This window comes from Vanacampus margaritifer, chromosome 18, assembly GCF_051991255.1.
Source record: "Vanacampus margaritifer isolate UIUO_Vmar chromosome 18, RoL_Vmar_1.0, whole genome shotgun sequence".
NCBI lineage: Eukaryota > Metazoa > Chordata > Actinopteri > Syngnathiformes > Syngnathidae > Vanacampus > Vanacampus margaritifer.
Window position 1 is genome coordinate 15,977,030 of NC_135449.1, and position 13,613 is coordinate 15,990,642.

Below are 13,613 nucleotides of genomic sequence, written 5' to 3' on the forward strand. Positions count from 1 at the left end.
AACGTATTTATACATTTATGTTTTTTTTTTTTAATGGTAGAGCATACAGGAGGCTTTGATGCAGTCTCTGACCTGAAGAGGATGCTTAAAGCAATGGTAGTTATTACCAAAAACGGCCAGCAGGTGGCAGCAGCGTATGAGAGATCAACCAGGGCCATATTGCAAAACAGCTCTTTTCCCCAGTGTTTTAAACAGATTTGTGAATAATGATTAAACTTAGCTATATTCTAATGCTAATTGCTGCAAAATGGAAACAGATAGAAATATATTTTTTTCTTCATGAAAGAAGAGACTTTAATCTTTCTTTTAGTAGGTTCCATGTTTTTTAGCAGCAGAACACAATATTGTGTGGGCCTTGCAAAATCAGTCAAACTACAGTAAAACAGCCGGGAGCAAAGGGGGTTGCTTCAGTGAAAATGTCTGGGAATGAATGAGTTAAAAGTTGTGAAGTTACCAAAAACCAGAGGTGGGAGTGTCAATAAATTTTGAGCGTACGTCATTCGGCAATCGTGAAAAGTCGGGAACCGTCGTCAATCCGTCATCAATTGGTCATTTGTTATTCCTCAGCGAAATATGCCACTGTCAATGGGTAAGTCGTCATTATCTCATTCACTCCCAGCCATTTTCACTGAAGCAATCTCCTTTGCTCCCGGCTGGGCAAGGCCCACAGAATATTGTCTTCTATTGCTATATAAACATGGAACCTACAAAAAGAAAGATTAGAATCTCTTTTTTTCATCAGGAAAATTTTCTATCTGTTTCCGTTTTGCAGCAGTTAGCATTAGAATATAGCTAAGTTTCATCATTATTCACAAATCTGTTTAAAACATTGGGGAAAAGAGCTTTTTGCAACATGGCTGTGGTTGATCTCTTATACAGTGCTGCCACCTGCTGGCCGCCTTTGTAATAACTACCATTGCTTAGCGTCCTCTTCAGGTCAGAGGCTGCATTTCAAAGCCTTCTGTATGCTCTAGCATAAAACAACAACGTATAAATAAGTTTTTGGGAGCATGGCAATATTAAAATAGAATGTTTTTTTACATTTTGGGGAGAAAATTAGTTAATATACCATTGACTAATTTATTTTATTTGTATACATCTACACCATTAGAATATCATTTTATATATTAGACTTACTGCTACTGGCCAGTTTGAGTTTGGTCTTCTCTTTCGCAGATCTAAAGATGCCGTTGGGTTTCACATCATCCTCTTCCTTTTCATTGTCTCCTTTTTTCCTGGCCATATCATTCTGTTTCTTCTTATAAGTTGGTTTGGGCTGACGCTTGGCCCTGCCCTCCATTTTGCTCTCGCTGGCATCAGAGTCGTCTCCCCCACTCTCTGAAGCCGACTCGTATGTTCGCTTGCTTCCTCGTGAAGAAGAGCCTTTCCTTTCCTCCCCAACTGTTGCGCCACCTGTCTTCTCCTCAGAGAGCTTCTCTCGTTCTCCTTTGTTTGCAGCATCCTTGCTCAGCTCCACCTCATTGGATGTGGAGGCGCTAAGATTGACAGTACATGGTTTGATCATTTCTGTCATTGTTGTGGTGTTGCTGACGCTGGGCAATTTCTCGGGTTTAGTACTAACTGGGGTAAAAGTAGCAGTTGTGTTCCTATCCTCTTCAGAGTGCCGCGTTAACCAGGCTTTCTTCAGCTTGTGATAATTACTGGCCTGCCCAATGCTTGTTGAAACAGGCCCAGAGGACTGGCCATTGTGTAGGGGGCTGGATTTCCCTGGTGTTGTTCTGCCACTTGTTGAGTTGCTACTACTGCTGTCTGCTGAAGATGAGCTTTGGCTAGACGCAGGTGGAGGAGTGGAGTTGTGAATTGTGTCAGTGGGATCCACAATTAGAGATGAGTATCCAGTCGTGGCAGACGTGGGAGCAGTGCAGAGGTTGCTTTTCGATTGGGCTGCTGCCAATGCAGCTTTGTGCTTTTTGAGGTGAACAAAAGAGGGTGAGTAAGCCTGACCGGTGCCAGAACAAGGGCTAAGTTTTGGGGTAAGATTAGGGCTGGGTTGCGGTGTGCCAGGCTGACTAGAAGGAGGCAAAGATCCTCCTGGAGATGAGGTACGTGATCCAACCTCCACCTGCTGCTCTCCTGGCCCATGATGAAATGATAGCGAGTACGCCAGCTCAGGGGTCGTTGCCTCACTTCTACTTTGTATAGATGGAGACATTGCAGTCCTATGAACAGAGTTTGTAGTACCGGCTCCCACAACCCCCTGCATCGTCCGAAGTGATGTCTTTTTATATTGGACATACATGTCATCCAGGTTAGAGTTGGGTTGAATAACTCTATTAGCGCCATGATCCCTTGAACGCTCTCCCGCTTTTTGGCGCTCCCCCTCAAGCTTAACCATAGCACCAGATTTGTTTGCAGGATTGTCAAACTTAACAGACGTTTGTGGACGTACAATGACGGATGCCATTGCAGCTGGGGGCTTATCTCTTGATACGCCTTTGTCTCCAAAGAAGAGCGTTCTTCTGTCATGACCGGCTCTCCACCCACCTGTTGACGTCATATTCTCAACACTGACAGCTGAGGCAACAATGGCAGTATTTCCATGACCTTTCACATCCCTGAGTTCCGGCAATAGCGTGGGAGGCTTTTGTTGCTCAACTGATGTTTTGCTGCCAGCTGCTGCTAAGCTTACTGGCTGGATAGGTGTGAGAGTTGGTGGAGACAGACGTCCACCATAGCCAGTTCTCTCCTGTTCCTTCTCCCGTTCCTTTTCTCGCTCTCTGTCCGCAGCCTCTTTACGTTCAAGAGCATGCTGAGTGGGTGGATGGAAGACGGGAGCTCTGTGAAGAGATGGCATTGCCCTGAGGTTGTGTTGTTGCTGCTGAGGGTGGTGGTGGTGGTGGTGATGATGGTGGTGGTTAGATACTGAAGAGGGAGATGTAGAGGAGGAAGGAGAAATAGCAGGGCTGCAGCGCTCCACCCTTGCTACACCTATGTGGTGTTGATGTTGGGCTAGCGTAACCTGCTGGCTGAGCTGTTCAGTAATTTTCCCTGCAAGACCCTCACCGCCCTCTGGATGGTGCTTAATTAGGGGAGGTGGCCTAGAGATGGACACTTTGGCGTTGTAGTTGCCTAGCGACAGAGCTTGGCTTGAAACAGCTGCTCCAATACTGGCCACGACCCCTTGAGCTCCAACTGACACCTTCTTATAGTAAGAGCTGAGTTCTTTGGAAGGGTACAGTCTTGGGGGCTCATTTATAACACTGTTGGACAAAGTGGTAAAATAGTTGCTCTTTTCTGGCTGGATGATATGGGGATGTGCATGGCCTGCCTTTGGGCTAAGGGAGGCAAGAGCTGGTATCCTGACAGGAAAAGTGGGATCTCGGCTTCTTTCTCGTTCTCTGTCCATCCCAGGTTCACTTGAGCGATGAATTTTGGCAGTAAAAGGGGCCACTTCGATGCTCTCCCTTAGAATTTGACGATTCTCTTCTTTGTACTTACTGGCTCGCTCCGCTGCCTGAACAGCATCCTTGGAAAGAAAACATGTTATATGTTAGTCTACTTTTTAAATGTACCAATAAAACAGGTTAAACGAGGAAGATAACCCGGAGTGCTTACAAGTGGTGCATACTGTGGCTACATGGTCAAAATAAACATAAAGGACTGCATGATCACTTTCAGAACGAGTATGAGTCGATGTGAGTATCTTCTTATGCCATATACCAATAGTCCTTAATGCAAGTAGGTCTTACAATTGTGAAGAAAATGATTTAATATAATATTGTTAAAAACAAAAAAATATATTTTAACGGAAGATGGCATAAGTTTCATTCACTTCTGTAACTTTACCTGTACTTTTATTTTAACTGCAGTGGGTTATCTCCTTAAGCAGTTGTGGTCTCACCAATGTATTAACTGAATTTCTTCAGATGTTTAATCAAATTGCTTGTGTTTCAAGTGCTGATTCCAAATACAATTTTGGAGTGCCAAATTTACAATTGGCTTTCGTCATCCATGTTTATCTTCAAGATGAGGTGAGGACGGTGTATGTGCTGCTTCTGTTATATACTTTGGCCTGTGGGGGGCAGTGTGGTTCACGCATGCAGATATTATGTAGAATTGATGGATAGACATGTTTTGACCTGTTTGCAGTAATATATCTTTTTTTTCCCCACAGAGTAGAAAGAATGTATGTTATACTGTCTTCCTGTGTATTTTGCCACATTTGTGTTAACATATTTTTATTTACTTTGAGATTTAAACCTTAATGCTAATTCGTTAGCTCACCTGTGGCGTTTCACATCACGTGTTAGCATTGAGCTGATGATTTTTTGGGGTCTTTCTCCGTTGATGACAATGCATCATAAAGAACTCGCCATAAATTTGGGCTAATTAGCTTTAGTCTAGCCCATTACTGTATAGCTACTTTACAAGCTCTTACGATACGATACAATATACTTTTATTTTCCCCGTGGGGAACTTTTTCCTGGACTCCGTCCAGCTGCAGTTTACAGTAAGAGAAAACAACAGAATAGAAAGAGATGAAATTAAAATTAAATAAATAAGAAGTGCAGCAATAAGTAGAAGACTTCCCAGAAGTCTTCACAGGAGTATACATGTGTAGAGAAGTACATTGCACACACCCATATACACACACATATGCACACTTCTATATATATATATATATATATATATATATATATATATATACACACATGGGTATGTACACAACATTGCACCATATATATATATCTTATTGCACTGAGTTAATGTCGGTTGTTAAGCAGTTTGATGGATGTCGGCAGGAATGAGTTCTTGTAGCGGTTCAGCCTGGTTCTGGGGGCCCTGAATCTCCTGCCGGAAGGCAGTAGCTGGAACTCATGATGCAGAATGTGAGTCGGGTCATTAACAATTTTCTGTGCCAGTCCGGTGACGGACCGCTCATAAAGCATCTGTAGGGAAGGATGATTCCTGACCCCCATGATCTTCATGGCAGTCCGCACCAGATCGGCAATCTGTGACCTTGACTGCACAGTCAGGTTGCCGTACCAGGCCGCAATGCCGTATCTGATGATACTTACTTTGGAGCAAACGTAGGAATGCCTGTTTATTTTGGATAAATTTAGCAGGGGGTAAAGCCGTCCACATTGCTTAATCCATGGAAGACATCACTCCATTTTGTTTTTGGCTATGCTAATGGAAGGAATGATTTACACAATCCATGGGCACATCACTTCGCAATTTGGCTTGTTGGGAAGTTTTTTTTGTTGTTGGTACAGTTTATTTGCAGCTGACAGAAGTTTCATGGATCGATTTTACAATGGATTTCAATGGAGTGGAGACGAGCTTGATGGACCTGGGCCGTTTGGGGGCGTGGTTTGCGAAAGGTCTATTGACTTTCGTGATATAAACCGACTGGCCAATTTATGAGACGTAATCTAATGAGATCCTAATTGACAGATTTAATCAGAATTATTCTGAAACACAACATTACTCATCACTAAACGGATTCAAAGTTTAACCGCAATTAATGTGTGTTTGAGAGTAGTATACCTGTGTATTAGCCAGGCGCGCCTTGCTGTGGGGGTCCAAGTAGAGACGGTTAAGCTGTGCATCTTTCCCAGTGATGCTCCTGTTACTGTCTGCTGGTTCTTGTTTTAGGTGGGCCAAGGTCAAGTTTCTTATTGGATCCATAAAACATCTCTTATCCAAATCTCTAAAGAAAGAAAAGTAAGATGTTGCCTTGTGTTTTTCAAAGAATTAGCTTGATGGCACGTCTCTGACAAAAGCAGAAAAAATGGATTGACTTGACTCACTCTTTGCGAATATCCACACTAATCTTTGACAGTGGTGGGCTAGCGTGTGTGTTGATTTTAACAGATGGGCGGTGGGGATCAGCACTGGCTGGTCTTACAGGGACGTGACTCAGCAAACCCAAACTGTCACTTGCACTACCGACAGCTTGGTGCAACCATGGACTGGCTGTGTTCTGGACATGAAAAGTACATTGCAAAATAAAGAATCACAATGTAAATTCAAAAATACAAATTCCATTTGATATACAGTACAGGCCAAAAGTTTGGACACACCTTCTCATGCAGTCCATTTTCTTTATTTTCATTAAAATTTACACTGTAGATTCTCACTGAAAGCATCAAAGCTAAGAATGAACACATGTGGAGTTATGTACTTAGTAAAAGGTGAAATAATTGAAAACATGTTTTATATTCTAGTTTCTTCAAAATAGTCACTCTTTGCTCAGATTTTTTTTTTTGCACACTCTTTGTATTCCCTCGATGAGCTTCAAGAGTATTCGCCTGAAATTATTTTCCAACAGTATTGAAGGAGTTCCCAGAGGTGAGAATGCCAAGAGTGTGCAAAGCAGTAATCAGGGCAAAGGGTGGATATTTTGAAGAACCTAGAATCTAAAATATGATTTCAGTTATTTCACCTTTTTTGTTCAGTACATAACTCCACGCGTTCATTCTTAGTTTTGATGCCTTCAGTGAGAATCTACAATGTAAATAGTAATGAGAATAAAGCAAACACATTGACTGAGATGGGGGCGTGTCCAAACATTTGGCCTGTACTGTAAAGAAATTACCGGATTTTTCGGATTTATATAAATTAGAGATCAGACTGACACCCAAAGTCCAGGTTTCCTAATCGTTGTCTTTCTGTGCAACCTTTTTTCAACCGGCATTAATGCACCACAAGCATTTGCCAACAGCCAAAAGACAGTAGAATAAATAATGGAAGAAGGAGAAGAAATAGTAGTAGTAGTCATGTATAACTACCGGAGGCCACCTTTATCGCATGCTAAGAAAGGTGGTGGTGATGCACCAAAAGTATATGCCAACCGCCAAAAAGAAAGTGGAAGTAGTAATGGAAGCACAAAAAGAAGACCTCAAAGACGATGGCAACTATTGTGTGACGTAGCTACCACCGCTAGCATACAGCGTCCTCAACAACAAGGATTTACTGTTTACAGCATTAAATGACGCAAAACCCAACTAGAATTCTACCGTTGGCCACAAGCAACACAGGATTATAGTTAACGTAAGCCATGTTAAACAATAAAGAAATACTTTTCCATATTTACAAGTTGAAATTTCGTCCAACTGGAGCTCGTTTTGCCGTCAACATGGTGTGTTCAGAAATTCACTCGTACACCCTAACACCACTCTAAGAGTGTAAGTATTCAGATAGGAGCGCACTCCTCTTCCAGTAATTTCCAAATACAGTCTATGTTATAAAAGAAATCCGTAGATAGTTGTTGTATTGTTTTCTTTTCTTGTACTGCCTGCACTGGCTTCTGGCACTAATTTTTGGGAGAACTTTGATGATTGCGTTTTTGGACGGTTGGAGTGAAGAAGCGTGCGCTAGGAGCATATTTCGGAATGCACCCATGCAGGGAACGGGGATTTTGGGGGTGAGCCCGAACTCCAGTGTAGTTGGTCTTGATTTTTGTAAAATAAATTGTCCCCAAAAATTGCACTTATACTCCAGACCGACTTATGTATGCTTTTCTTCTTCATGTTTGTTCTTGTTTGTTTGCCTGGTACGACTTTTACTTTGGAGCGACGTATAGTCCAAAAAAATACGGTACTTCTTCCTGTGTAAACAAGACTTGTCATGCACATTTAAAGTAGGATGGTGTCTGAAATATACAAGCAAAAAATAGCCCGGGGGCTGAGTGAAAGAGGAAGTACAGTATTCTTCATTAATGGCAAAGATCTCAACCCAAGTTAGCATCTACAGTTTTTCTTATATTGAGACAAAACTGATGTCTTCAGAACTGAAGTCCGATAAAAAAAAAAATCTCATGAGTATACAGTAATTTTTGGACTATAAGCCACTACTTTTTTCACTTGCATTCGACCCTGCGGCTAATACAAAGTATTATTACAAAATACTTATCCATCAAATCACAAGGGGTCGCACTATAAAGGAAGCGCAAGAGCGTCAGGCAGAGCAAAACAAACCAAGTGAGCCCAAATACAGTAGGAGAGACAGAACGAGAGCGAGACAATTTGCGCCCTCATTATGGAAAAGGAAGTAGTGGGAACCGGGTGCGGTAACATTAAAACACCCGTGGCTTACAGTCGGGTGCGGCTTATATGTGTAACAAACTAGAATATTCCCCAAATTTAGCAAGTGCGGCTTATAGTCAGGTGTGCCTTATAGTCCAGAAATTACTGTAAGAAAAATACTGTGGATTATAGGACTGTCCCGACTAGTCCACATTAGTATTGTCATGATACCAACATTTTGACTTCAATACTATACCTGCATAAATTACCTCGATATCGGTACTGAAACGGTACCTCAACAAAAATCTAAAACATTAGCAAAAGCAGCAATTATTTTTATTAATTCTAAATATTAGGATGTATACATGTTAATTTATGTAAATACTGTATATATTTATGTATATACTGTATGTGCTTTCACATTGCATGCCATATTCTTGAAGTACTGTATTTGACTGCATTTGATGTCATCCGTTTTAAATATTGGTAATACAGTGGCACTCCCCTGATTCAATGTATCGTTGCTTAAGTGTGCGTGCATGTCTCTGCTCTTCTCCTTTACGCTCCCAATTAGTCAAATGCGTAATCAAATACTTATTTTTATAGGGAAGTGTCAAAAAATGTGTCACAACCTGTCACTCTGTCAGTCATCTGGGCTTTTTCTATACCTGTGATTTCCTACTGTGTGCCTGTTCATTGAACGCAACTTGAGTACACTGCAGGGCCAGTGATTGTTGCTTTTTCTTCTGCTTCTCCGCGAAAAACATTTGCACTTGTTACAAAACGTCATGTCGGTTGACTTGCAGTGGCTGTCGGTCATGTAAGAAAAAAGTTCCATATGACACTGCGCGTAGTGCTACACATGCTTTTCAACGAGGAGTGCACAGCCAGCAAGCACGTCAGTGTTCAGTGCGTGAAGCCATCTTCCTGAGCCCTCTCGCACACAAGCTGAAAGAGGCATGCCACTTGGTAGACAGGCAGCCATGCGCGTATGTGTACCCGCCTTTAAAACAGAGTTGGCGGGCTGTCTCGTATTTATTTTTTTAAGTACCGGTGCTAGCCGTTTTTTAGGTAGGTTTGAGGTATTGTACTGGTACCGGTATCCCATGCAACACTAGTCCACATAGTGCCGATGTCGGTGATGACGTAAATACGTCGGCACGCACAACATACATGAATGTGTATAACATCAGTTGTAAATTAATTTGTAAAAGTTTTTTTTTATACAAAGAATTTATATAAGTGTTCAGAAGTGTTTTTGTGAATTAATAATCATCAACCCAAAATTAACCGCTAAATTAGTTGAAAAATTATTCATTAGACTAATCGACTAATTGTAAAGATATTAATCTGGAGAAAAATAATCGTTTGGTACAGCCCTAATGCATTACAAATGTCAGTACTTCCTTGAAGCCCAAGAGGTGAAAACACAACTCTTTCTTTAAAAACAACAACAAAAACCTCAATCAATCATACAGACATGCCACAAGTCCAAAAGTACACATACCTTTCGGAGAGACACCTCAGAATTAACAGCAACTGAATTTTCAGAGTGAACCCATTTAGCTGTGGGGGGTAGGTTGAGTCCTTGTTGGTAGGAACTTGGTGTTCCATTGGGATACTGCCAAATGATGGGGTAGAGGCCCAAACCTGCAGCTCCAGTATGAGACTGGGTGAGTAGTGGAGGGGCTCCCTGACCCTGAAAATATGCAAAGGGATTTAGTTGACCATTGAAAAACAAGAGGGGAAGGGGGGTAATATCAATTAAATGCCCCTTGAGGCAGACCTGTAGGAACTGCTGTTGGTGTGCAGCTCCCGGATGAGGTAGGGCAAGGTGACCTAAACCTCCAGGGGAATCCAGCTGTGGGTGGCCCCCCAACAGAGTTGCTGTGTGAGGAGGAGGCATGGCTGAGAGAACCCCAGGGGGTAGAAGGTGTGGGTGAGGTAAGGCAGAGGTGTGAGGAGGAGCAAGGAGGTGGGAGGCAGCGTGTGGGTGGGACGAAGGGGTGAGGCAAGGGGAGTGGGGAGATGGCGAGTGGAGACCGTGTAGGTGAGGATGGAGATATGCCGCCACATGGTTAGAGGACACTGTGGCGGAGGAAGAGTTTTCATTGTCTGAGCAGATCAGAGCTGGGTCCCTGTAAACAGTGAATGTCTCATTCTTATTTATAATTAGAGGGCTGGTGTTGCTGATAGTACTGCCCCCACCTGACTCTGAGTGAGCTGGTATTGGCTTAAAACCAGATCGAGGAGGCTCATTTGTTTCTACTTTACTGGACAAACAGCCTGATGGAGGGGAGGAGGTATCACAATTTCTTGGGATTTTATGTTTAGAGACCTCTGGAGCGGTATTGGGTTTAGGTTTTGAACTATCCACTAGGCCTAAGTTGGTCTTAGACTTGATATGGTTTGCTTGACTCGTGTTAGGGTATAGATGGCTCTGAGAGTTGTTGGGGTGCTGGGCTTTTTGTTTAATGGAGTCGAGGGAAGCTGGGTTAGGGTTCATTTTGTTTTTTGTCAAGTCCGTGGAAAGGACTGTGTTCAACTTGTCAGGGTGTGGCTGATGTTTGCTTTGCTCCTCAGATAAAGATGGACTCTTGATGCCAGACGTGTAGTGTTGTTGTTGCGTATGCTGCTGTTGATGATGTTGATGAAGAAAATGATGGGGAATGACTGATTTTTCCTTGTCTATCAGCATTATAGTATCAGCCATTGTTACAGATCTGAAAAACACAAGAAGATTTTTTTCTTAGCTTGCCTTGTCATCAAAACATTGAGAACAACAAACAATGAATGAATTTGGAACATTAAAAGTACTGGATGCACTGATTATGGGCTTCTAAATAATGTACTGCATTGAACAAAAGTACAGACTAATGGAAGACACCTGTTTGAATGTCTGCTGGTCAAGATTGAATATGTTTTTTCCTTTTGCGATTTGATATTCTGTTCTGTTTATTGAAGTAACCCCCTTCGCTGTTTTACTGGATTTTGACTGATTTTGCAAGGCCCACAGAATATTGTGTTCTATTGCTATAAAAACATGGAACCTACCAAAAGAAACATCAGAGTCTCTTCTTTCATCAGGAAAAAAATTACATTTGTATCTGTTTCCATTTTGCAGCAATTAGCATTAGTATATAGCTAAGTTTCATCATTCTCCACATTTCACAAACCCTGGCAAAAAGAGCTTGTTGCAACATGGCATTGGTTGATCTTTTATACTCTGCTGCCACTTGTTGGCCGGTTTTTGTAATGACTACTATTGCTTTAAGCCACCTCTTCATGTCAGAAGCTGCATCAAAGCTATTGCATAAAACCCCCCACAAAAAATGTGTAAAAACATTTTTGGAAGGGAAGGACAAAGTATTAACACGTTTTTGGGTTTGATTGAGGTAAGAAGAAGACTTTTAATTTTCTATTATAAGGTATATATCTGGGTGCTATTCATAGATTTGTCTGCATCATGTTGTCAGAGCCATCAACAATCAAGTGAAAGTAAAGCACATCAGGAAAAAAATTGCTGCAAAATGTAAACCTAACCTCTGTGAGTCACAATTCACAATATTGAATAATATATTCTGAATGGTCGCTGCAAACAGTGAAGTTCGCTATTCGCGAAGCTCTCCTGTCTCCATACAGGGATCCTAGCGTAAAACACGCACTCATGACATAACAGTGCTTACAGTGAATAAAATAACAGAAGTTGTCAGTAAAAGTGGCAACGTAAGATGGCTGCCCTCTGGCTTCAGCCGCGAGGGTTCGATTGACACTCCCATTCATATGTAAATCCGTGTAGGGATGATGTCCCCGCGTTAATCTCCTTGTGAGTCAAGCTGGCCACACCATAACGGTTGTTATATAACACCACGGTGCCAATTTCAAAATAAAAGCCTCACAGTACTGAACATAGATGTTGATGTTTTAATAGTTTATTCTCAAGTTAAGTGAAGGAAGCAATTGTTTCCAACTTTTCGACTTCGCTGCCCTGCTCATAGTCACTGAGCTGAGCTGCAAAAACAGACTGAGGCAATCGAATCTGGTGCACACATGACAATTCCTAGTTCACAGAATGTTTGAAATTTATAATACAGTGTAATATTTTTAGAACAACTAATGAACTTTCATTCTGTTCTCACCTGATAGCTTCTGAAGAAGAAAACTCTGTCTTATTTAAACTCCGGCTTGCTGTCACACCACCTCCTATTAGACCCTGCTGCATGGCAAGGTCAATTTCTGTCCTTCGGCCACCTTCCGAGGGTGAAGGTGAAGAAGGAACAGGAGGTGAGGAGACGGGGGATGGGTGCAAGGTGAGGTAAGGTGAGAGGGCTGTGGACTCTGCCTTCTGGGAGGCAAGCAGAGCCGACACAGCCTCCGAACTCTCTTGATGCACGGTGGCCTGTGCATCATCTGTGATGTCAATCACGCCACTGCCATGGAGGTGGGGCAAAGAAGGTGTCTGACATCGAGTTGAGGCTGTAAAAATTGACAGCTGATCAATAGGTTGTAATCATCAGATAGTTGAGAGCTGACATGAATGAGTGCAATTTACCTTTCACAGTGTTCTTGCTACTCTCTATTATGGTAGCCTGGATAGTGTCAGACATAGGAGGCACCTGTTGCCGTGGAGATTGGGTGATCTGCGTCACTGCCACCAATTCCTCCTCCTCTTTTGTGATCATTTTGCTTGCTTCCTTTACAGCCTTCTTGCTGTCCTCTGTAGATTGAAGCTCCGCCCATGGCGCCAAGCAACCAATGTAAGATAAGGAATCATTCATTTTGGCAGCCTGCATTAGTGTCTTCTCCTCGTCCTCCATTTTCGAAACATTTGATTTCACATCACTGCTGCGAGTCTTTAATTCATTCTCAGAGTTTGGCTCTGAGGAAGACGACGAAAAGCAGGAGGAAGAGGATGACGATGAGGACGACGAAGAGGAGCATGACGAATGGGCCATCCTCTTGTGTGGGTTTTCAGAATCACTGCTCTCTGAGAAGTCAGATGTCATGTCTGTCTTCAGTCTCTTTAGACCTATCTTCTTCTCATCATCCTCACCCTTTCTGCGTTTGTTAATTGCCTGTTTGGCCTTCGACTTTGAGTCTGCAGGATTAAAAAAAGAGATTCACTATTAATCTTTCAAAAAATAACAAAGCATATCATAAGACTTTTCGTAGCCTATATAGTACATAACACTCTAAAAACAGTTGGGTCAAAAATAACCCAACTATGGGTTAAAAATGGACTGATTCTCTACTTGGGTCTATTCGACCCAACTTTGAGTCAAGAAATTGGTCTTTCAGTGTAAAACACTAAACTCCAATATTGATCAGATCCTTTACTTGGGTAAAAAAAATCTTTTTGTACAACCCAGAATTTTGGGTCAAATTGACCCTTAAAGTGGATCGGCCCATTTTTGATCCATAATTGGGTTACTTTTGACCCAACTGTTTTTAGAGTGTACTAGGGACGAGTGAGTGGTATCGGGCAGATACGCGTCCTTATTTCACGGTATCGGTACTCGCAACAGCGGCCAATACTGGTATCGGCTGCTGTCTTTTATTAAATAAATACACTCTAAAAACAGTTGGGTAAAAAATAGAGCTGTCAAACGATTACGTTTTTTA

At 42.1% G+C, this 13,613-nt stretch overlaps 1 protein-coding gene across 2 annotated transcripts in view; it reads right to left on the minus strand.

Moving 5' to 3' along the window:
• The window catches only part of jmjd1cb (jumonji domain containing 1Cb), a 151,052-nt gene that overhangs the window by 17,473 nt on the left and 119,966 nt on the right, over positions 1–13,613 (minus strand). For both annotated transcript variants that reach the window (XM_077549842.1, XM_077549844.1), the window contains 7 exons: positions 12,544–13,089; positions 12,131–12,467; positions 9,778–10,714; positions 9,499–9,690; positions 5,775–5,947; positions 5,512–5,674; positions 1,138–3,487 (listed from right to left, as the gene is read on the minus strand). In XM_077549842.1, the coding sequence (XP_077405968.1) occupies positions 1,138–3,487; positions 5,512–5,674; positions 5,775–5,947; positions 9,499–9,690; positions 9,778–10,714; positions 12,131–12,467; positions 12,544–13,089 (4,698 nt within the window). The remainder of the gene's footprint in view (positions 1–1,137; positions 3,488–5,511; positions 5,675–5,774; positions 5,948–9,498; positions 9,691–9,777; positions 10,715–12,130; positions 12,468–12,543; positions 13,090–13,613) is intronic.